The following is a 24837-nucleotide window of genomic DNA, read 5'->3' as shown; positions in this document are numbered from 1 at the left end:
GAGTTCTCATGGTTCAGAATTAAGCTGATTTCAGAAGAGGTAGAAAGGGGAAAATTTCCTGTGCTGCTGAATATTCAAAGATAAACGCATCAGGCATATGGATTCTTTTACAAGTTCCTCTTTGAGACACTATCAATCTTACGAGAAAAGCCCTATATATCACAATCTACCAGTTCTTACAACTTTTTGTTGACCACTTTTTGTTATGCTCTGAATTCTACCTTCATTTATATTGGTATCATAATTATTTTATTCCAATTCCTGCCAAACCAGAGATTTATCAAGCATACTATAATGACCTAAAATTACACATTTCAAAGACAAACATTAAAACAAAAAAAGGACAGGTTAGCATTTTGGTGTCATTAACACAAACAGGACCAACTTAAATTATAGACACTACCAAACAAAATGCACACTGTCATATGATCATCTCTGAAATGTTTCACCATAAAGCTTCCACACACCTGCCTGTCTTTCATGTAGCTACACATATATACCAAAGATATAAAGCCTGATTCCCCTCTTCTCATTAACACCTATGTATATCAAGAGCAACTCCATTGATGTCAACGGAATCAAACTGGTGTAAAATCAGAGGCCAATATTTTTGTGCAAACTGCAGTGACAAAAAAGGAAGTTGTTAATACTGTTCAAGTAACCGCTTGAGAAAAGAAATTTGAAAGTTTGATTTTTAGAACTAGTAGCAGCAGCTGGGCTTACAATTCAACATATAATGAATGTGCATCAATAAAAGTTAGATGTTGCTATGTCACTGATTCTTATGAGGTTCACATGCAGATAGGATGTAACAGCAAAAAACCCCCCAAACAAATAAAAAGGAAATATGCATGGCAGATAATATTAAGGGATAAAAGACGGTTACTCACCTTTGTAACTGTTGTTCTTCGAGATGTGTTGCTCACATCCATTCCAGTTAGGTGTGCGCGCCGCGCGTGCACGTTCGTCGGAAACTTTTTACCCTAGCAACTCCAGTGGGCCGGCAGGTCGCCCCCTGGAGTGGCGCCGCCATGGCGCCCAATATATATCCCTGCCGGCCCGCCCGCTCCTCAGTTCCTTCTTGCCGGCTACTCCGACAGTGGGGAAGGAGGGCGGTGTGGAATGGATGTGAGCAACACATCTCGAAGAACAACAGTTACAAAGGTGAGTAACCGTCTTTTCTTCTTCGAGTGATTGCTCACATCCATTCCAGTTAGGTGACTCCCAAGCCATACCTAGGCGGTGGGGTCGGAGTGAGAAGTCGCGGCACGGAGCACTGCAGTTCCGAAGGCCGCATCCTCTCTCGACTGCTGTACCAGGGCGTAGTGGGAAGCAAAGGTGTGGACCGATGACCAGGTCGCTGCCCGACAGATTTCCTGGATGGGCACACGGGCGAGGAAAGCTAGCGACGACGCCTGCGCCCTGGTAGAATGCGCAGTCACACGGCCCGTAGGGACATGGGCCAAGTCATAACAGGTCCTGATGCAGGACGTAACCCACGAGGATAACCTCTGGGAGGAGATAGGAAGCCCTTTCATACGGTCCGCTACCGCCACGAAAAGCTGGGGGGATTTGCGGAAGGGTTTGGTCCTCTCTATGTAGAACGCGAGAGCTCTACGGACATCCAGCGAGTGGAGCTGCTGCTCCCTGCCTGAGGAGTGAGGTTTTGGGAAAAAAAACCGGGAGGAAAATCTCTTGGTTGACGTGGAAGGCTGAGACCACCTTGGGTAGAAAGGCAGGGTGTGGTCTAAGCTGTACCTTGTCTTTGTGGAAGACCGTATATGGGGGGTCTACCACAAGGGCTCGGAGTTCCGACACCCGTCTAGCTGAGGTGATGGCTACTAGAAAGGCAGCCTTCCAAGAGAGGTAAAGCAGGGAGCAAGTAGCTAACGGCTCAAAGGGGGGCCCCATGAGCCGGGACAACACCAGGTTAAGATCCCAGGTTGGAGCAGGGGGACGGACGTTAGGGAATAACCGTTCCAGCCCTTTAAGAAATCTCGACACCGTCGGGTGAGAAAAAACGGAGCGACCGTCCGCACCCGGGTGAAAGGTGGAGATAGCTGCCAGATGGACTCGCAACGACGATAAGGCCAGACCTTGCCCTTTGAGGGACCAAACATAGTCTAAGATTTCGGATACCGAAACTTCCATAGGGCGGAGATTTCTCTCTACGCACCAACAGGAGAAGCGTTTCCATTTTGCCGAATATGTGGCTCTTGTGGACGGTTTCCTGCTGCCCAAGAGCACCTCTCTCACAGGCGTGGAGCAGCGCAGCTCGGAACCAGTTAGCCACACAGGAGCCACGCCGCTAGGTGCAGCGACTGCAGGTCTGGGTGACAGAGAGACCCGTGGTCCTGGGTAATCAGGTCCGGATGAAGGGGCAGGGGAACTGGGTCGGCTACGGCCAAGTCTAGCAGCATGGTGTACCAGTGCTGTCTGGGCCATGCCGGGGCCACCATGATCACACGAGCCCTGTCTCTGCGCACCTTCAGGAGGACCTTGTGAACCAGAGGGAACGGAGGAAACGCATAGTACAGGTGGGTCGACCACTGGATGAGGAAGGCATCCGCTATCGACCCCGGCTCCCTGCCCTGAAAGGAGCAGAACGCTTGGCACTTCCTGTTCCCCTTGGACGCAAAGAGGTCCACCCGGGGATAACCCCACCTCCGGAAAATGGAGAGAGCGACGTCCGGGCGAAGGGACCACTCGTGTGACAGGAAGGATCTGCTCAATCGATCCGCCAGCGTGTTCCGTACTCCGGGAAGGAAGGAAGCCCTGAGGTGAATGGAGTGGGCTACGCAAAAGTCCCAGAGTCGTATCGCCTCGAGGCACAGGGAGGAGGACCTGGTGCCGCCCTGCTTGTTGATATAATACATGGTCGTCGTGTTGTCCATGAACACGGCTACACAACGACCCTGAAGCTGATGACAAAACGTTTGGCAAGCAAGGCGGACCGCTCTCAACTCCCTCATGTTGATGTGTAGCCCCACCTCCTCCTGGGACCATAGGCCCTGCGTCCGCAGGGTCCCTAGGTGGGCCCCCCAGCCTAGATCTGAGGCATCCGTTGTCAGGGATACCGAGGGCTGAGACGGGTGAAAGGGAAGACCCGCACACAATACGGACTGGTCCAACCACCAGCCGAGGGAATCTAAGACCTTCTGGGGGACTGTGATTAACATGTCTAGCGGTTGCCTTGGCCTGTAATGACTGATAAGCCACAGCTGGAGAGGCCTCATGCGGAGCCGAGCGTAGTCGGTCACAAAAGTGCACGCCGCCATGTGGCCTAACAGGGTTAGACATGTCCTCACTGACGTCAACGGGGCTGACCGCAAGCGTTGAACGATCGCCGCCATGGTCTGGAACCGCTGCCGAGGCAGCGAGGCCCTGCCCACAGTGGCGTCCAGGACGGCCCCGATAAATTCCACCTTCTGAGTGGGCCTCAGGGTGGACTTGTCTGTGTTTATCAAGAGGCCCAGACTCGCAAACATGCCGGTGATCACGCGGACATGGCTGTACACCTGCTGTTCCGACGTGCCCCGAATCAACCAATCGTCCAGATAAGGGAACACGTGGACACGGTTGCGCCGAAGATGCGCCACGACAACTGCCATGCATTTTGTAAACACCCTCGGGGCCGTGGACAGGCCAAACGGGAGGACCGCAAATTGATAATGACGAGCCCCCACAACGAAGCGGAGGAAGCGTCTGTGGCGTGGCCAAATGGCAACGTGGAAATACGCGTCCTGCATGTCGAGGGCGGCGTACCAGTCTCCCGGATCCAGGGATGGAATGATGGTCCCCAGGGATACCATGCGGAACTTCAACTTCACGAGGTATTTGTTGAGCTCTCGCAGGTCGAGGATAGGCCTGAGGCCCCCCTTGGCCTTGGGGATCAGAAAATAGCGGGAATAAAACCCCTTGCCTTTCTCGTTTTCGGGAACCGCCTCTATAGCTCCTTTGCTGAGGAGCGTCCGCACCTCCTGCCGAAGGAATTGCTCGTGAGAGGGGTCCCTGAAGAGGGACGAGGAAGGAGGGCGGGAAGGAGGAAACGAAACAAACTGCAGGCGGTACCCCGTCTGCACCACGCTTAAGACCCAGCGGTCCGATGTTATTTGGGACCACGCCGGGAGGAAAAACGAAAGGCGGTTGGAAAACGGGGGGGAAGGATCCATAGGGGAAACTGTTACTGCGCCCTCGAGCGCACCTTCAAAATGAAGGCTTAGGACCAGGCGGGGGTTTTGAGGAGCCTTGGTTCTGCCCCCCTTGGTTCCCCGACTGCCTGCGCCTCCCGTTCCTGCCGCGGCGCCTGTAAAGGTCCTGCCGCTGGCGGAACTGGGAAAACGGCCGACGGTGCTGCTGTTGTTGCGGCCTAAAGGGTCTACGCTGTGTCACGGGGGTGTGCATCCCGAGGGACCGCGCAATGACCCGGTTGTCCTTTAAACTCTTAAGTCTGGGGTCTGTCTTATCGGAAAACAGGCCCTGGCCTTCGAAAGGAAGGTCCTGTATCGTGTGCTGGAGCTCCGGCGGAAGGCCGGAAACCTGCAGCCAGGAGATGCGACGCATCGTAACTCCTGACGCGAGGGTACGGGCAGCCGAGTCCGCAGCGTCCAAGGAGGCTTGTAAGGCCGTGCGCGCGACCTTCTTGCCTTCGTCCAGGATGGCCGTAAACTCTTGGCGAGCATCCTGTGGCAGCAGCTCCTTAAATTTGTCCACTGCCACCCAGGAGTTAAAGGCGTATCTGCTCAGCAGGGCCTGCTGGTTAGAGACCCTGAGCTGCAGTGCCCCAGCCGAATACACCTTACGGCCAAGGAGGTCCATCCGCCTGGCTTCTCTGGATTTGGGGGCCGGAGCCTCCTGGCCGTGACGCTCCCTATCGTTCACCGATTGCACTACCAGTGAACCGGGAGTCGGGTGAACATGTAAATATTCGTACCCCTTAGAAGGGGCCATGTACTTCCTCTCGACTCCTTTTGCTGTCGGAGGGATGGAGGCCGGGGACTGCCAGATAGTATTGGCATTGGCCTGGATGGTCCGTATGAACGGCAGGGCGACCCTGGTGGGAGCATCGGAAGAGAGGATGGTGACAATTGGGTCCTCTATCTCCGAGACCTCCTCTGCTTGCAGACTCAGGTTTTGAGCCAATCGCCTGAGGAGGTCCTGGTGCGCCCTGAGATCCAGCGGGGGGGGACTGTTGGAGGAGGTACCCGCCACCGCCTCATCCGGGGAGGAGGATGATGAGACCCCAGGCACAATAGTGTCCAACTGAGGGTCTTCCTCAGCCCTCGCCTCTGTCTCCGGAGCCACAGCGGAGTCCTGCTGTTTGGACCCTTCGTCCCCTTCCGGGGAGGGAGGGGGGCGAGACAAAGAGGCTTCAGGGGCCCTACGCTCCGCAGTCGCCGGCCTAGCAGGGAGCTGCTGGGGGCCCTGGGCCTGATGGTACGCCCAAGGTGTCCAGAATCCCCACTGTTGTGGGCCTTGGTCCTGCAGCGGCGGATCAGCAAACAGCGCCGCCTGCCGGTCGGTGCCCAGCGCATAGCCGCTGTCCGTCTGGGAGGATACGGACGGCTGCCTCGAGGGCCACGGCGGGGCCGACCCTGGATGGTACGGGTCTGCGCGGGCCGGCACGGAGGATCGTCTCGGTGCCGGGGACCGGTGCCGGGAGTCATATCGGTGCCGGGATCGGGACCGGGACCGGGATCTGTCACGGTGCCGGGCGCCGCTTCGGTGCCGGGCGCCGCTTCGGTGCCGGGACCTACTACCAGCTCGGTGCCGGGAGATCGACCGGGACCGGGACCTGCCACCAGCTCGGTGCCGGGAGATCGACCGGGACCGGGACCTGCCACCAGCTCGGTGCCGGGAGATCGACCGGGACCGGGACTGCCACCAGCTCGGTGCCGGGAGGTCGAGCGAGACCGGGACCGGGACCGGGACCTGCCACCAGCTCGGTGCCGGGAGGTCGACCGGTGCGGGGAGTAGCGTCGGGACCTGCTCCTGGAGTCGCGGTGCCGGTGACGCCGACTGGAGCCTGACCGCGACCGTCTCGATGCCGACCGTTGCCGCGAGTGCGACCGGTATCGCTGAGGGGAGCGGTGCCGGGACTGCGAGCGGCGTCGGGATCTGGAGCGCCCAAGACGTCGGGACCTGGATGGCGAACGACTGTCTCTGGGCGGCGCCGACAGCATGGGCTTGCCTCTGGACACAACCCGCACCGGAGGTGGCAGCCGAGTGGGCTCAGTCAGGGCAATAAGGTCCCGAGCCGAGGCGAAGGTCTCCGGAGTGGATGGGACCACTATCTCAACCCCAGATCTCATGGGGGAGCTCGGCGGCACCGGACTCAACGGACCCGCCGGGCCCGGAGTCAACGGTGCTGACGGTGCCGGCGGTGCCGCGGCCGATGTTGAGGCCGGGCGCTCAAGCCGGGTCTGCCTGGCCGGAGTATTAGACTTCGACGGCCTAGGCTCTGATTCCGGTGCCGGAGAAGGTCGGTGCCGGGGAGTCTTCTCGGTGCCGGAGCGATCCGGTGCCGGTGCCGAAACCACGGTCTGCGAAGTCGACGGGTCAAGTGCCGCCTCCATTAGGAGAGTTCGGAGCCTCTGATCCCTCTCCTTTTTTTGTCCTCGGCTTAAAAGCCTTACAGATGCGGCACTTGTCAGATCTGTGCGATTCCCCGAGGCACTTCAGGCACGCTTCGTGGGGATCGCTGGTAGGCATGGGCTTCTTGCAGGCCGCACACTGCTTGAAGCCTGGCGAAACAGGCATGAGCCTGGCGCCCGGTGCCGGGAAGGGCTAAGCCCCCGGCAAGGAACTACTTAACAGCTATTTACTAAACTATCTACTTAACAATACTAATTAACAACTATATAGAACTAGAGATAAGCGATAAACAAGCGATAGAAACTAGGAGAGCTAGGGACGTGGAGGACAGCTATGCCGCGCTCCACAGTTCCAACGACCGACACGGCGGTAAGAAGGAACTGAGGAGCGGGCGGGCCGGCAGGGATATATATTGGGCGCCATGGCGGCGCCACTCCAGGGGGCGACCTGCCGGCCCACTGGAGTTGCTAGGGTAAAAAGTTTCCGACGAACGTGCACGCGCGGCGCGCACACCTAACTGGAATGGATGTGAGCAATCACTCGAAGAAGAAGCAAGCCATTACTTTACTCTCCTTGTAACAGAACACTTCAAGGCCCCTTTGCTTTGTGGCAACACAGACCTCAATGTTGCACTAAGGTCCCTGGATGTTCAAGCTTCATTTAAATTAAAATGAGGTTTTTTAATTTATTAAATATAAACATGAATAAAGCAATCAGAGTGGGTATTTTTATATTCTAATATGTTTATTTCATACTGGCTCCACATTTCCAGCTTTCAGTACTCTGAAGATTTAGTTATTTTTTGAGACAGACAGGATTGCAAGATTTGGCAGACAGGATTGCATCGCTTTGCATGTGGTTTGTGTTGCAAAGTTTTTAACTGCAGTGGGAAATATGAAGCCTTGATTATTGTGGCAGTACTTAAGTTTGGAAATTTTAGAAGTTTTTCTACAGTTTCCACATCACGAGTTTACTGGACTCAAAGAAATCCTAAAAATAGTGGGGCTAGAACTTTATAGCAGCTACTTAACTAAAGGGATAGTCAAAACACATTATGGTAGTACTATACAAACGTATTCCTATTTAGCTTTCTTATTAAAAATAATCAAAACACCTCTTTGAGCTAGTGCTAAACTGTTTCCTGTGTATTAATAGGGCTGAAAACTGTTCAGTTTTGAAACTATTTACTCGCAACAGCTTTCAGATCAACCTTTCCTGGTAAGATCCAGCAATAATGTTATCATTGAGTTCTCAGAGAACATTCTGCCTCACAGTTGGAGCAAAAATAAACTTTGCTGAAAAACTATGAATGCCAAAATAAAGTGGTAGCATCATGATATAAAGTGGGCTGAATATATATTTCATTAGCACACTTCTCAGATAGTCACAACTCCAGGCACCTGATTAAAATGCTCACCACTGCAGAGCTGCCAGTGGGAGCAGCACCGTGCTCAAAAGATATGAAGTCTGTAGTAATACTACTATAATAACCAGAGAAAAGCACTTTTTCAGGGCCTTCGTTCTTTGGGAATGGAGAAGGATGCTGAAAGTAGAAAGGCCATTTCTCGTACCTGCAATGCTAGGTGCGGATGCAATACTGCTGAAAGAGCTACTGTAGCCGGAGGCACTAAGCGGCCAGGCACTCGATGAAGGCAGCGTGGCATTCTGAGATGATGTTGGGGATGACCCTGCAGAACCAGCAAAGAAGCAACTAAGAAAGATGGGCAAAATGGTATTTGCTGCAGAATAAGCAATTCTAACTGCATCATGTGCAAATACAAACCAGGCAACCAGCTTCCTCTAACCATGAATGAAATGTTATAGAAAGCATGATAAAGTGAAGCAGAATTCTTCGGTATAAAAGAAAAGAAAGTTGGCAAGTGTGTTGGTGCCCATGCAGAAGACAAATTTTGGATTTCCCTTAAGATTACCTGACTCTTGAGACATCAGCGTTAAAACCTAGATCTGAAGGAGGGAAGCTGTCTGTCTGCATTTTATAACATGCTTATCAGCCTATCCAAGCACCAGCAACTGTGGATGGATATGAATGTATATGTAAAACCAACCAAATATCCTTGATACCTAACAATTGTTGAAGTAAGCACTTCTCCCCATGCCCTAATGCCCACAAATACCCTCAGGTATTTTGCAAATTTAGGTTTTGCAGCAGGTAAAATAAATATATCATAACAATGTTCTAAAATTAGCTATATATCAAAGGAGCAATCGTAAGAAACAACCTGAAACCATCCTGAGTTGGCAAATCATTCTACAACGTGTGTTCAACAAACTCACACAACTTAAATTAGGAGCTATCTTGTCATCAGGTTGCCTTATAGGAATGTTAAGCATACATCCAAAATCTTCCTACGCGCTAACAAATACACCGTGTACCAAAAGTAGGGACTGGAACATGGAATACAATACCTTCAGAATAGTCAGAACAAAGAATGGGAGGCTATGAACTGAAAGTATCCACTCTAGCAAACAATCACAATTAGCAGCATATTCTGAGTTACTTTCATTATTCAAAACATACGTACACATACTGTGTGTACATAATATATTAATTCAGAAAACACAAAATTGTTTCTCTTTACAAGGTGATATGCTATACAAAAGTCTCATTCCGATGCACAATTAGGAAACATTTTGTTTTGTATCTTTATTGATGATATGAGAGACTAATGATTTATACAGCACCCAGAAGACAGACACTGCAACCTGACTTTAACATCAGTTTGACTGAAACTGAAAAAATATGTGGCACCAGTAGCTGCTGTACATCTAAACTCCCGCCATCAAAATAGAATGGAAACTAAGAATACAGCCTAATTATAGATTGCTAATCAGTAACTGAGGCTGTCACAGTATATTGTCAGTACATATTAACACTAGCGGGACGCACATGCTCTCTTGCCATTGAGTCGGAACCCTCTCGAAAGCAGCTGGGGTTGCACAATGCTTCCATGCAGAACTGAACCTTCAGGACCTGAAGGGATCCTCAGCCATAACTGTCCCTCAGTTCCTTCTATATATTCAGAATCTAAAATGAAGACATAGAAGAAGAATGGTGGTGGGAAGTGAGGATCTATGGTTACGCTACAGTTATTGGTCAATTATTTCTTTCTCCTTTCTGTCTGTCAGTACAGTTGCCCAATTTCAGATGACTGCAGTACTGGTATAAACATAATACCCCCACCTTTAAAAAAAAGAAGGGAGTGAGTGTTAGGATCAGTTGCAGCTCAAAAGAGCTAAAAAAACTAACTGGAGAAGTTTTCCAGAACACCTGGGAGCCCTGCTGCTATTATTAGTGAGCCTTAGAAAGCTCCCTCTCAGACATCATTGTAGGGAGGCAAGGTTTGCAAGGGAGGCAGCCCATATATTCTGGGTGAAGTAGCTTCCTGGAAAACAGGGATAGCAGAACCAGTAAGGGGAGTTAGGATGGTGGGATGGACAGAGGGAAGATTAAACATTGAGATAGAAGAAAGGTTCAGACAGCCATGTCATCTTACCCTCCCAAGATAGGGAGCCGACAAAAGGGCGTGGGGGAAACAAACAGCCACACTCCCCCACACTACCAAAGGTGCCATTAGGAACAGGAAAAGGGGGAGATTAAAGGGAATTCCAGCTTGTTTTCCTAGATGATACAAATAGTCTAGGGGACTGACTTACTGATATGCTTAGTGCTGTCCAAATTGCAACTTAAAACCTGGGTGAAATGTAGGATAGGTTGTGGAACCACTTTATCTTTACAGAATGCTACGTATGAGGGATCTATCATTTGACTAATTCAACACTGTAACAACTTACCAAGGGTTGTGCTCGATTCTCCATCACTGGTAATTTTCAAATAAAGATTGGACCTCGACCTTTGACCTTGCAACAGTTGGTTGGGTCTCAAATTCCCTTCCTGATGGCAGCAGAATGGACACCAAAAATCCCTGGGCCAGAGGCCTCAATTTCTAGGATACCTCAAACTGCCTAATGGTAACAGGAGACTGACATTTCAAAGAAGATGGGGAAAAAATGGACAGGACAATTGTGAGTGACATTTAATTCCTCACCTCCACTACAGCAACAGGGATTGAGTGTTAAACTGGCATTGAGAAGGTTGACAAGATGACAACAAAAGTTGAAAAAATTGCTTATATTTCACTCGTCCAACCTTGCTGGGTACCAGACACACCAACACACAGGAATCTGTCAGTGCTAAGAAGCCTCACTGCCAAGCCCTCTGCTGGTGCTAACCTACTTTCAAAACAGACCCTTCCTTGAGGATTCCAAAATACCCAGAGAAATAGTCATGACCAAGGTCAAGATTGTGTCACGGTTATTTTTAGCATTTTTAGGTTGCAGACAAACAAAAATGCATGGAAGGCCATGACCTGTGACTTTTACTAAAAATAATGGTGGAGAAGGGGTGTGATGTGGGAATGACTGAAGCCCAAGACCCATGGTGGGGATGAGAGCCTAAGCACCACTGCTGGGGGTGGGGTGTGTGTGTGGGGTGTTCCAGTACCCACTGCCAGCAGTGGCTAAGGATCGCACTGCCTCTGCCACCCCACAAACAGGGCTGAAGCTGAATGGAAAATATCACAGAGGTTACTGAAAAATTATAGAATCCGTGACTTCCGTGACAAAATCTTACATTTAAGTCATGATTTTTCATTTTTATCTTCCTTCTTATATCAAGGAGTAAGAAGTTAAGGCCAAACACAACACACTGCCCTTCCTCGAGTTTATCTGAACCTGAGGATTTCTAGGAGCCATGATTCTATTTGGTGCCAAAAATATCAAATGATTCCAAAGGGCTAGGCTTTTTAAACTCAGAGCAGATCATCCAGCAATGTTTTTCCAAGAACAGGGAATAAACCTTGGAATCTGCCTGCTTATGGGAATGAAGGATAAAAGAACTACAAGTCATGCTCTGATCCTGCGAGTGACCTTCACTGAGGTATTTAGGCATCAGAAATGCCCGTCTGTCAGTGTCTTCTTTGTACCACAAGATGCACAACTTTTAAGTTTCTCTCTTACACTAGGCCATGCCATAATATAATCTCGAACTCCAAGGGATCTGACCAGGGTTGAAGGAACAGCTGCTGACAAATGTGCTCAGAACTGGGCAGGAGACCAGACACCTCAGTACTATGCAATGACAAAAGCTATCCAAACAGCTAAGCTAACATTACAATGCTAATTCTTTACACAAATTAAAGGAAAAACCTGATGAAGGAAGAGAGCATGTTAGTGAGCCCCAGAATCACTGCTTTCCATAGGGTTTTGTCTTAAAGGAGCATGTATGCCCCTAGAACGGTAATGCATATTGACAATCTATTTAAAAAAGAGGAGATTACCTACTGTAACTGGAGATTCTTCGAGATGTGTGCCCCTATCTGTAATTCCACATGCAGGTATGCACGTGCGCCATGTGCTCCAGTCCAGAAATTCTTCAAAGCAGCATCCATCAACCTGAATTTGCACAGTTTCCCTTGTGCTCCTGATCAAGGGTATAATGGGCAGTATGGGTCGATGACTCTCCAGTTCCCTCTTACCGCAATCCAACAGGATCCAAAGCATAAGTGAAGGAGGGCAGGTGGTGGAATATAGATAGAGACCACCCATCTCTAAGAAAAGACGATTACTCACCTTTGTAATTGTTGTTCTTCGAGATGTGTTGCTCATATCCATTCCAATTAGGTGTGCATGCGCTGCATGCACGTTCGTCGGAAGATTTTTACCCTAGCAACACTCGGTGGGTCGGCTGGGCGCCCCCTGGAGTGGTGCCACTATGGCGCCGGATATATACCTCTGCCGACCCAACCGCCCCTCAGTTCCTTCTTGCCGGCTACTCCGACAATGGGGAAGGAGGGTGGTTTGGAATGGATATGAGCAACACATCTCGAAGAACAACAGTTACAAAGGTGAGTAACCATCTTTTCTTCTTCAAGTGCTTGCTCATATTGATTTCAATTAGGTGATTCCCAAGCCTTACCTAGGCAGTGGGGTTGGAGTGAGATGTTGCAGAATGCAAAACCGCTGAGCCAAAGGCTGTATCATCTCTGGACTGTTGAACCAGAGCATAATGTGAAGCAAAGGTGTGGACCGAAGACCAGGTAGCTGCACGACATATCTCCTGGATAGGTACATGAGCCAGGAAGGCGGCAGATGAAGCCTGAGCCCTGGCAGAATGCGCGGTGATGTGGCTTGGGGAAATATGAGCCAAATCATAACAAGTGCGGATGCACGCCGTCACCCAAGATGAGATCCTCTGAGCGGAAACAGGGAGGCCTTTCATTCAGTCTGCTACTGCGACAAAGAGTTGGGGCGTTTTATGAAAGGGTTTTGTCCGCTCAATATAAAATGCGAGCATTCTACGGACGTCCAGGGAGTGCAATTGTTGCTCCCGTCGCGTTGAGTGTGGCTTCGGGAAGAAGACTGGGAGAAAGATGTCCTGGTTAACATGAAATGCCGAAACCACCTTAGGAAGGAATGCTGGGTGTGGTCTCAACCGCACCTTGTCCCTGTGGAACACAGTGTACGGCAGATCCACCGTAAGAGCCCTAAGCTCAGAGACTCGTCTGGCCGATGTAATGGCTAGGAGGAAAGCTGTCTTCCAAGACAGGCAGAGTAGCGAGCAAGTTGCTAACTACTCAAATGAGGGAGACATAAGTCTGGTTAAAAACAGGTTGAGGTCCCAGGCCGGCCTGGGCGGCGTACTTGGGGGTATAAGCGCTCCAAGCCCTTGAGGAACCTCGAAACAATAGGGTATGAGAACACGGAACGGCCATCTTCCCCTGGGTGGAAGGTAGAGATGGCTGCCAAGTGTACCCTCACTGATGATACTGCTAGGCCCTGCTGTTTGAGAGACCAGAGGTAGTCCAAAATAGAGGGAATTGGGACCTCAGTGGGAATAAGATTATGCGTTTCGCACCAGCAGAGAAACGCTTGCACTTGCCCAGACACGTTGACTGCGTGGAAGGTTTCCTGCTACCCAGGAGAACTTGTCGTACTGATGCACAGCAATGTAACTCTGACTGGTTTAGCCACGCAGCAGCCACGCCGTGAGGTGAAAGGCCTGCAGGTCTGGGTGGCGAAGTCTGCCGTGGTCCTGAGTTATGAGGTCTGGGTGGAGTGGCAGGGTAATTGGGTTGCCTATCGACAGGTCGAGCAAAGTGGTGTACCAGTGCTGCCTGGGCCACGCTGGAGCGAACATGATTAGGTGTGCTCTGTCCCTGCGGAGTTTTAGCAGGACCTTGTGAACCAGCGGGAACAGTGGGAAGGCATAAAGCAGCTGGCTTTTCCACGGCATCAGGAAAGCGTCCGAGATCGATCCCGGGGAGAGACCTTGGAAGGAGCAGAACATCTGGCATTTCCTGTTTGCGTGGGAAGCGAACAGGTCTATGTGGGGAAATAACCAATTCTGGAAAACAGAATGAATAACGTCTGGGCGGATCGACCACTCGTGAGACGGGAAGGACCTGCTGAGTCAATGCGCCAGAGTGTTCCGAACCCCTGGGAGAAAGGACGCTACGAGGTCTATCGAGTGGGCTATGCAAAAGTCCCAGAGTTGGATGGCCTCCTGACAAAGGGGGAAGGATCATGTCCCTCCCTGCTTGTTTATGTAGTACATGGCCGTTGTGTTGTCTGTAAACACTGACACACAACGGCCTTGTAAATGTTGCTGGAACGCCTGGAACGCCAGGCGGACTGCTCTCAGTTCTCGGACATTTATGTGTAATGCCAGCTCCTGAGATGACCAGAGGCCTCGAGTACGAAGGTGTCCGAGATGAGCACCCCAGCCGAGAGATGACGCATCCATCGTCAGGGACATTGAGGGTTGGGGCGGATGGAACGGCAGCCCTGTAAACACCAGGGAGGGAGTCAGCCACCAGTCTAGGGAGCCTAGAGTGATCGGGGGAAATGGTGACTCACAGACTCTCAGACTTTAGGGTCAGAAGGGACCAATATGATCATCTAGTCTGACCTCCTGCACAAAGCAGGCCACAGAATCCTACCCATCCACTTCTATAACAAACCCCTAAACTATGTCTGAGTTATTGAAGTCTTCAAATTGTGGTTTGAAGACCTCAAGCTGCAGAGAATCCACCAGCAAGTGACTCACGCCCCACGCTGCAGAGGAAGGCAAAAAACCTCCAGGACCTCTGCCAATCTGCCCCAGAGGAAAATTCCTTCCCGACCCCAAATATGGCAATCAGCTAAACCCTGAGCATGTGGGCAAGACTCACCAGACAGCACCCAGGAAAGAATTCTCTGCAGTAACTCAGATCCCGTCCCATAACATCCCATCACAGACCACTGGGCATACTTACCTGCTGATAATCAAAGATCAATTGACAAAATTAAGCTATCCCATCATACGATCCCTTCCATAAACTTATCAAGCTTAGTCTTAAAGCCAGATATGTCTTTTGCCCCCACTACTCCCTTGGAAGGCTGTTCCAGAACTTCACTCCTCTAATGGTTAGAAACCTTCGTCTAATTTCAAATCTAAACTTCCTAGTGTCCAGTTTATACCCATTTGTTCTTGGGTCTACATTGGTACTAAGCTTAAATAATTCTTCTCCCTCCCTAATATTAATCCCTCTGATATATTTATAAAGAGCAAGCACATCACCCCTCAACCTTCTTTTGGTTAGGCTAAACAAGCCACGCTCTTTGAGTCTCCTTTCATAAGACAAGTTTTCCATTCCTCGGATCATCCTAGTAGCCCGTCTCTGAACCTGTTCCAGTTTGAATTCATCCTTCTTAAACATGGGAGACCAGAACTGCAAACAGTATTCCAGATGAGGTCTCACCAGTGCCTTATATAACGGTACTAACACCTCCTTATCTTTGCTGGAAATACCTCGCCTGATGCATCCTAAAACTGCATTAGCTTTTTTAACGGCCATATCACATTGGCGGCTCATAGTCATCCTGTGATCAACTAATACTCCAAGGTCCTTCTCCTCCTCTGTTGCTTCCAACTGATGTGACCCCAATTTATGACTAAAATTCTTATTATTAATCCCTAAATGCATGACCTTGCACTTTTTACTATTAAATTTCATCCTATTACTATTACTCCAGTTTACAAGGTCATCCAGATCTTCCTGTATGATATCCCGGTTCTTCTCTGTGTTAGCAATACCTCCCAGCTTTGTGTCATCCGCAAACTTTATTAGCACATTCCCACTTTTTGTGCCAAGGTCAGTAATAAAAAGGTTAAATAAGATTGGTCCCAAAACTGATCCTTGAGGAACTCCACTAGTAACCTCCTTCCAGCCTGACAGTTCACCCTTCAGTACGACCCATTGGAGTCTCCCCTTTAACCAGTTCCTTATTCACCTTTCAGTTTTCATACTGATCCCCATCTTTTCCAATTTAACTAATAATTCCCCATGTTGAACCATGTCAAATGCCTTACTGAAATCGAGGTAAATTAGATCTACTGCATTTCTTTTATCTAAATAATCTGTCACCTTCTCAGAGAAGGAGATCACGTTGGTTTGGCACGATTTACCTTTTGTAAAACCATGTTGCAATTTGTCCCAATTACCATTGACCTCAATTTCCTTAACTACTTTCTCCTTCAAAATTTTTGACTATCGTGTCTATTGGGTCCCTGCCTGGGCAGTATACCGAGTTGAGCCAAGCTTGGAGAGGATGGAGGCGGAGTCTGGCGTATTTGGTCACGAATGTGCAGGCAGCCATGTGACCCAGGAGACCGAGACAAGTGCAAGTCGAAGTCGTCGGGAAATTCTGTAGACCTCAGATGATTGTTGCCATCGCCTGAAACCACAGCTGAGGTAAGCAGGCCCTGGTTAGATTGGAGTCCAGGATAGCTCCTATGAAGTCTAACCTCTGCGTGGGAACCAGAGTGGATTTTTCTATACTGATCATCAGGCCTAGAAGTGTGAATAGGTCCTTGACGATGCCTACATGCTGGGTGACCTGTGTCTCGGAGGCCCCTCGGATGAGCCAATCGTCCAGATACGGAAAAACGTGTATCCAACGTTGGCGGAGATCGGTGGCGACTACGGCCATACACTTTGTAAATACCCTTGGGGCTGCAGAAAGGCCAAACAGCAGGATCATAAACTGGAAGTGCTGATGGTTGGCTACGAAGCGGAGGTACCTCCTGTGCGGAGGAAAAATGGCGATGTGAAAGTACGCGTCCTTCATGCTGAGGGCGGCATACCAGTCTCCAGGATCCAAGGGAGGGATAATGGTCCCCGGGGATACCATGTGGAACTTCAACTTGATCATAAACTGGTTGAGTCCTCGCAGGTCTAGGATAGGTCTGAGTCCTCCCTTCAACTTGGAGATTAGGAAATAACGGGAGTAAACCCCTTTGCCCCTTTCGTCCATTGGTACCTCCTCTATAGCTCCCATGGCGAGGAGTGTCTGCACCTCTTGCAAGAGGAATTGCTCGTGAGAGGGGTCCCTGATAGGATTGGAGGGTGGGGTTGAAATAAATTGGAGGTGGTACCCTACTCTACCGTGCATAGGACCCAGCGATCTGGTTAACTGGGATCAGGCCGGGAGGAAATAGGAAAGACAGTTGGAGAGGGGAGGAGAAGGATCCTGGCCTGTAACTGGTACGCCGCCCTCGGGCACACCTTCAAAAGTTCATCTTTGGTCCCAGTGGTGGTTTTGAGGGACCTTGACTTTGGCCCCCTTGGGGTCCTGACTGTCGTCTACGACCACCTCGGCCGCGCCGCCTGCCAAAGTCTTGTCTTTGTCTAGGCGCAGTATATGGGCGGTGAGGCTGCAGACGGAAAGGCCTGTGTTGGGTCACCGGCGTATGCATACCGAGAGAGCGCATTATGACCCTGTTGTCCTTTAGGCTTTGCAGCCTGGGGTCAGTCTTTTCCAAGAAGATAGCTTTACCATCAAATGGCAAGTCTTGAATGGTATACTGGAGCTCCAGTGGGAGGCTTGAAACTTGAAGCTATGAGATGCGCCTCATGGCAACACCAGAGTCCTGGCTGCTGAGTTGGCTGCATCCAACAAAGCCTGGAGGGAAGCTCTGGCCATCTTTTTCCCTTCCTTCAAGAGGGCAGCGAACTCTTGGCGGGAGTCTTGAGGGAGTAGCTCCGTAAACTTACCCACCACCGCCCAGGTGTTATAATTATAGCGGCTAAGCAGGGCTTGTTGATTTGCCACCCGGAGCTGTAGGGCACCTGCCGAGTACACTCTTCGGCCGAGTAAGTCCATTCGCCTAGCCTCCTTCGATTTCGGGGTTGGCGCCTGCTGGCCATCGCATTCCTTCTCATTAACAGATTGGACGACTAGTGAGCAGGGAGGAGGATGGACATACAAGTACTCGTACCCTTTAGAGGGCACCATGTATTTACGCTCGACTCCCCTGGCTGCAGGAGGGATAGAGGCTGGAGACCGCCATATAGTATCGGCATTGGCCTGGATGGTCCGAATAAACGGTAGGGCCACTCTGGTAGGGGCATCTGCCGACAGAATGTCCAGTACTGGGTCCTCTACCTCCGGGACCTCCTCTACCTGGAGGTTCATATTGAGTGCTACCCTCCTCAGGAGGTCCTGATGGGCTCTCAGGTCGATTGGAGGAGGGCCTGAGGAGGATGTTCCTGCCACCGCCTCATCTGGAGAAGAGGAAGAGGAGATGCCAGGGACGAGTGGGTCCTGTGTGGCCTCTTGCTCTTGGCGACCTCCTGCTCCAGTGGAACCTGGGAGTCCAGTGGGTGAACAGGGGCTTCCTTCGTAGCAGTCGGAGGGGGACGGCTAACTGTCGCCACTGGCACTCGGTGCTCTGATGGGACAGAACTACTGATACGCCTTGGGCCTGGTGGTACGCCAAAAGTGTCCAGAATGACCACTGATGGGCGCCTTGGTCCTGGGCCTGGGCCTCTTGGAAGACTCTGGTGGGCACATTGGAATCGCGGTCCTGTGCATAAGAGCTGTCCGCGTGAAACAACACTGATGCGTGTCTGGATGGCCATGGACGAGCTGAAAAGCCCTGGGTAGAGTCTCTGTCTCTAGCAGATCTTGCTCTACTCTGCACCAGGGACCAGTACCGGGAGGCATACTGGTACTGGGAACGAGATCGGGACCTGCGCCCGGAGCAGTGCTGGGAGGTTGACCGAGATCTCGAGGCTCAAAGTCGGGAGTGGCTACGGGAGTCACGGTGCCTGGAGCGGTGCTGGGAGCTGGAGCGGTGCCAAGAGTAGCGGGCCGGCGAACGGGATACTGAACGGTGCAGCGAGTGCGACCAGTACCGAGGGGGAGAATGGTGCTGGGACTGCAAGTGGTGCCGGGAGCGCTGACGGGACCCAGAATGTCTGTGGGACCGTGATTGTGAACGGTGCCGCTCTGCTGTGCCGACAGAGGATGGTCTTATCAAGGCAGGCCTGCCGATAGACTGAATTACTTGCACCGGCACTGCCGGGGGTTGAGGCAGTGTCAACTCTGTCATGGCAATCAGATCCCTCGCTGTTGAGAATGTCTCCGGCATGGATGGAATAGTAAGCTCAACCACGGCTCGCGCCAGGGAGCTGACAGGCACCGGACTCGACGGCCCTTGTGGGACCGGAATCGACGGTGCTGATGTCGTTGGTGCCGCAGCAGGTGTCGGTGCCGGGCGATTGAACTTAGACGAGCTAGCTGGCTGTGGTGCACGTGGCATGGAAGCAGCAGGAGTCTTTGGCTCTCTTGACCTCGGGGAGAGGGAGCGATGCCGAGTCGACTTCGGTGCTGGCAACAGCCAGTGCCGAGAGGCCTTGGCAGTACCGGCGCAGTCCAGTGCCAAGGAGGCGCTTCAGCCTGCCGATTGTCCAGCGCTCAGTGCCAAAGGCGGAGGAGTAAGAGCCGCCTCCATGAGGACCTGTTTTAGCCAAAAGTCCTGCTCCTTTTTTGTTCTCGACTTAAAGGCCTTGCAAATGAGACACTTGTCTCCCAGGTGAGATTCCCCGAGGCACTTAAGACAGGAGTGGCATGGATCTCCTGTCGGCACCAGCTTGTGACAGGTGGTGCATGGTTTTAAACCCGGTGAACCGGGCATGGGCCCCGGCATCGGGTGCGGGGAAGGGGCTAATCCTTGAACCCCTCTTAACTATAATACTAACTATGAACGATAAGAATTAACTATAATTATATAACTTTGAACTATATACACAAAAAGTAACTAGAGGATTATGAGTAGCTAGGGAGGTGGAGGTCAGTAAAACCGCACTCCACAGTTCCAACGACCGACGTGGGCGGTAAGAAGGAACTGAGAGGTGGTTGGGTTGGCAGGGGTATATATCCGGCGCCATAGCATCACCACTCCAGGGGGCGCCCAGCTGACCCACCAAGTGTTGCTAGGGTAAAAATCTTCCGACGAACGTGCGAGCGCACACCTAATTGGAATCGATATGAGCAAGCACTCGAAGAAGAACCTCCAGTTACAGTAAGTAATCTCCACTACTACTTCAAGTGCTGGTCCCTATGTGTATTCCACACATGGGTGACTAGCAAGCAGTGCTTAGAGTGAAGGAGGGTGCAAGGAAGCTGGTAGCCCAGAGAGGGGTGCCATTTCAGATTGAGGAGGGCAACTTTAATGGCGATTCCAGGGGCTACACTGCAGACACACGTAGATTTCAAAAATAACCAACCATCACTACCACCTTGCAGGGTAACTACTTTAAACCTTGTGATACTGCAACAATTTCGATGATGCACACAACAATATTTTATAACACCCTAACTCAAAGATTGTTTCATAGTAACCCACAACGGAAGCACTTTTCATGGCATCGGTTTTTGTATTCTTACTTTTCCAATGCATAAATGATTGACATTCTAAATTTAGCAGAATTTCAATGAATGTCAGGTTTATATGAAGGAGGTCAAACTATGGCTGGCAGGGACTGGGGAAAGGGGTGTTTGGCAAGCCGTTTAGATATAAAGTTGAACTTAAACACATACACCACAAGTTATTATCATCCAATACTTGTGCATAGGTAAATGAAGGGGCATTCTGGAAGTAGCTCTTGCTCTTTTTGTTGAAACACTGGTGATGAAACTAGAAGCTGAGGAGATCCAAGAAGAAACCCCTCTGGATAATTCAGAACTACACCACTGTGTTGCTGCTGGGCATCACTTACCCTCTCCCATCTTTCTCCTTTAATTTCTTTAGGGCACTGTTCTAGGCATTTCAGAAATAATGCTGCATCATGTCAGTAAAAGCACTGGCATATAGAGTCGATGTGATCTCTGCTTGGTCAGTAGGTTGAATGAAGCCATGCTTCTAGTCCCCGCAAGCGGAGTCTAGTGAATGGTGTCACGTAGGTGCATGTGACCATGTGGCCTAACAGAGAAAGGCAGTGTTGCATAGTAGTTCATGGTCTGCATGTAATGTCAGAGATCAGGTTGCTCATTGTGTGGAACCTGTCCGCAGGAGAAATGCTTCTGAAGAAACTCAGTCCAGCTGGGATCCTATAAAGTTTATTGTCCTTGCAGGTCATAAAATGGACTTTTCTTTGTTTATACAAACCTCTAAACCTCTAAGGTAGCATGTTGAATAAATTCCATGGCTGACATGATTTCCTGATGAAATTGGCCCACCAGGAGTCAGTTGTCTAGGTATGGAAACACCATGTAGAGCTCTGGTGTCACATCTGGGCTGCTACTTTAGCAAATGCTTTTATGAATACCCTGGGTGCTGCAGCAAGCTTCAAAGGGAGGACACGAAACTGGTAGTGATCTTGGGTGATTATGAAGCATAGGAATTTCCTGTGAGACGCGTGAATATCAACATGGAAATATATATCCTTCATGCCGAGAGCCGTGAACCATGTTCCCCTCTGAAGGGAGCGGATTATCAATGCCAGCGTAATCATCTTGAATTTCAGTTTCAGAATAAAGACACTGAGTCATCAAAGGTCCATGATGGGTCTCCATCCTCTGTCTTTTTTGGGGATTAGGAAATATGGGGAGTAAGAACCCTCTTCTATGGTACTGAGGTGGGACACATTCTACTGCTCCCTGGTTTAAAAGAGATTCTGATGAGAGTGGTCCCTGCCAGGGGATTGGGGAGGTGAATTGTGAGGGGAGAAGGAAAGAAACTCTACAGAGTATCCCTGATATATAATCTCCAGGACCCAAACGTCCATGGTCATCTTGTTCCAGGTGTGGGTGAAGAGGATAAGATGACCTCCAAACTTGACGGGAAGGCATAAGTGGCATTAACAGTGGTGAGCAAGTCTCAACCTGGATGTAAAAATTGGCCTTTGGTCTGAGGTTAGGAATAAGCAGAGGCTGTGGAAGTAGGAGCTACCAGAGGCTCAGGTGGACACTGATAATATGGAGCATCTTCAGGGGGTGGTTGTGGCCTGAAGGGCTGTCGCTAGTTTCTTCTCCTGAGGGCTGAAGAAGTGTAAATCCCCAGAGATCACAGAATGGACTTCTAGTTAAACAGGTGGGACCTGTCGAAAGGGAAGTCTAAGGATAGCGATTTTAACCTCTCTAGGAAAGCCCAACAATTGGAGTCCCTTTGCATAACCAGTCCTGTGCGGCCAAACTTCTGGATGCAGTATCTCCAGCATCTACTGCAGCTTGAGAGTCAACTTTGTCATTAGTTTTCCTTCGAACAGAAAAGCTTGGAATTGGGCCTGGTCTTCCACTGGGAGTCCATAAGTCTGACATAGGTGTTGAAATTGTGTTGTGTTATTAGCTAAATGAAATTGCAGACCTGCAGAGAAGACCTTTCTACCTAGAAGGTCCAGTCTCTTTGGGCCCTTCTCTACCAATGTGGATGTCTGGTAATGCAACCTAAGTCTTTCTGTGGCCGCCTATACCACCAGTAATCTAGGGGCATGATGGAAAAATAGAAAGTCAGCTCCCTTGGCAGGAACAAAGTAGCATCTTTCGGCTGTTTTTGGCATAGGGGCACAAGATGCACATGTGTACCGAACTGCTTTGGCTGGATCTAATATAAGAACAGCCACATTGGGTCAGATCAAAGGTCCATCTAGTCTAGCATCCTGTCTTCTGACAGTGACCAATGCCAGGTGCTTCAGAGGGAATGAACAGAACAGGTAATCATTAAGTGATCCATCCCGTTGCCCATTCCCAGCTTCTGGCAAACAGAGATTAGGGACATCATCTCCCATAGGGCTTCGTTGATCGGAAGGGCTACTCTGCCCGGTCCTTGTGGTTGTAAAATGTCCAAGAGTCAGCACTGAGGATCCTGGACCTCTTCCAAAGGGATATGTGGATTTTTAGCGACCCTTTGCAATAGCGCCTGGTATTGCTGGTGGTCATCTGGTGGAGAAGACAAGAAAGGAGTGACGTTATCGTCTGGGTGGTAGGTATAACATACTGAATGCCAGTCAGGACTCCTGTGCCTTCTTGGAGATACTGATGCCTCCATCTCCTCTGGCTCTTCTGATTCCAATGACGATTTCATCAGCACTGGTGGGACCCTTGGTAGCGGGCACTTTTGCATGGGGGATGTAACTACGCCTGAGACATGGAGAACGATTCCTCCTCCAGGGTAAGGACCTTCCTCAGGGATGCAGGATCCAAGAGGAGTGGGAACTGCAGGTAAGGGAGTAATATATCCTCTGGGATTATGAAGGTCTCCGTATGGCCCAGAGTGCGGGGAGTTTCAGCTGGGACCCTGAAGGATGTGGCTCATCTGTTGCCACTGGTCAGTCTTTGGATAAACGACGTGGTACCAATCAGGGGCCTAGACCCCACTCGTAGAAGGGACTGGTGTGTACCTGTCTTTCTGCTTTGGTCCCTCTGTCACTGCTGGGACCCTCTTTCGTGCTTTGCCCTTCAACCTGGGAGTCTTTGTCAAAGCCAGTTCCGTGGGTTCCATTTGTGATGTCTTGCCCGACCTAGATCAGCTCAGGGAGGAAATGGGTTTCTTATGAACAGTCCTCTGAGGGGATCTGTCCTTGTGCCCATGAAAGCATCCCTTACTCTGATGGGGAGCCCTGTAGGAGTCATCTTTGGGCTTCAGTGGTAAAGGGTATGCTCCAAACCTCGTGCTTGGAGGGGTGCTGCTAGTCAGTTGAGGCCGATGTACCGGGGACAGTAGGGAGAAAGGGGGAGAGAGACAGAGAGAAAGTGGGGCCTCATCCTCTTCCATCAGAAACTTCCTAAGACAGAACTTTCATGCCTCTCGAGTTCTGGATGGAAAAGATGAGCAGATATTACACTTTGCTGATATACGTGCTTCATCCAGGTAGTACCGGCACCACTGATGTTGGTCACTAATGGAGAAGGAACGAGGGTAGGAGACGCGACTCTTGAATCTTGGGAGTCTGGGCATAGTCCCAGGACCGGGAAGGATTGTCCCCCGAATGGGGGCTGGGATGGTGGGGAACTTATCCTACACCTACTATAAATGTATGCTAACTAAAACTAATAAACCAGATATAAAAACTATTCACAACAAGATTACTTTACAGATTATGCACTGAAGGAGGACTGCTTCCAACTCAGGCCATGAGACAGTAAGAAGGAACTGGAAAGGCACTGATCCGCATTGTTCCTTATACTCTCAGTCAGGCGCACAAGAGAAACCACTGTGCACGTATGAGTCAGTGCACACTGCTCTGAAAAATGTCCAGACTTCGGTGCATGACATGTATGTGTACCCACGTGTGGAATACACATAGCGACCAGCACCCGAAGAAATAGTACAATTATTTATTCATACACTATTTATGTAAAGGGTTAGATTACATTTTCTAACTACACAGATGAGATCGGCATGATACAGAGCCATGAATTATTATATATAAATGTACAAAGTAGACAACATCATCTTCAGTGTCACTCTAATGTTGGCACAACACAAATAAAATACTGGATGCATAGGAATCTCAACTACAGCTAAATAACTTCTTTAAGCCTACTTGATTAGCAGTGTAAAAATAATTTAAAATTTTTTAAATTCTCCTCCCTTAAAAACACCTAAAGTCACTAAAGAGTTAATTCAGTATTACTCATGCACACAAATAACTGACGTTTTAGCTTGAACAAAGACTACTTTCTGACAGCTTTCCAGCAGATAATGACATAATTCAACTTTACTTAATGCAATATCCACCCACCGCCCCCATCCCCCCAGTCACCTCTCACTCCCTTTAAGTTCCACAGCCTCTTACCTGACATAGCTTCAAGTTCCACTGCTCAGAATAGGAAACTTGCTTCAATGGAATTATGATTCACAATCTAGGCAAACACCCACAGGTGACTATGATAGCTCAA

The 24837-nt window shown here is 50.0% G+C and overlaps 1 protein-coding gene across 1 annotated transcript in view; it reads right to left on the bottom strand.

The window, feature by feature from the left end:
* TNRC6C (trinucleotide repeat containing adaptor 6C) overlaps positions 1-24837 on the bottom strand; it is a 238841-nt gene that overhangs the window by 8628 nt on the left and 205376 nt on the right. The window contains 1 exon segment of the mRNA XM_030534098.1: positions 8166-8282. Within this exon segment, the coding sequence (XP_030389958.1) occupies positions 8166-8282 (117 nt within the window).

This window comes from Gopherus evgoodei, chromosome 15, assembly GCF_007399415.2.
Source record: "Gopherus evgoodei ecotype Sinaloan lineage chromosome 15, rGopEvg1_v1.p, whole genome shotgun sequence".
In the NCBI taxonomy this organism is placed as follows: Eukaryota; Metazoa; Chordata; order Testudines; family Testudinidae; genus Gopherus; species Gopherus evgoodei.
Note: the sequence above shows the minus strand (reverse complement) of the source record. Positions and strands in the feature narration are given on the sequence as shown.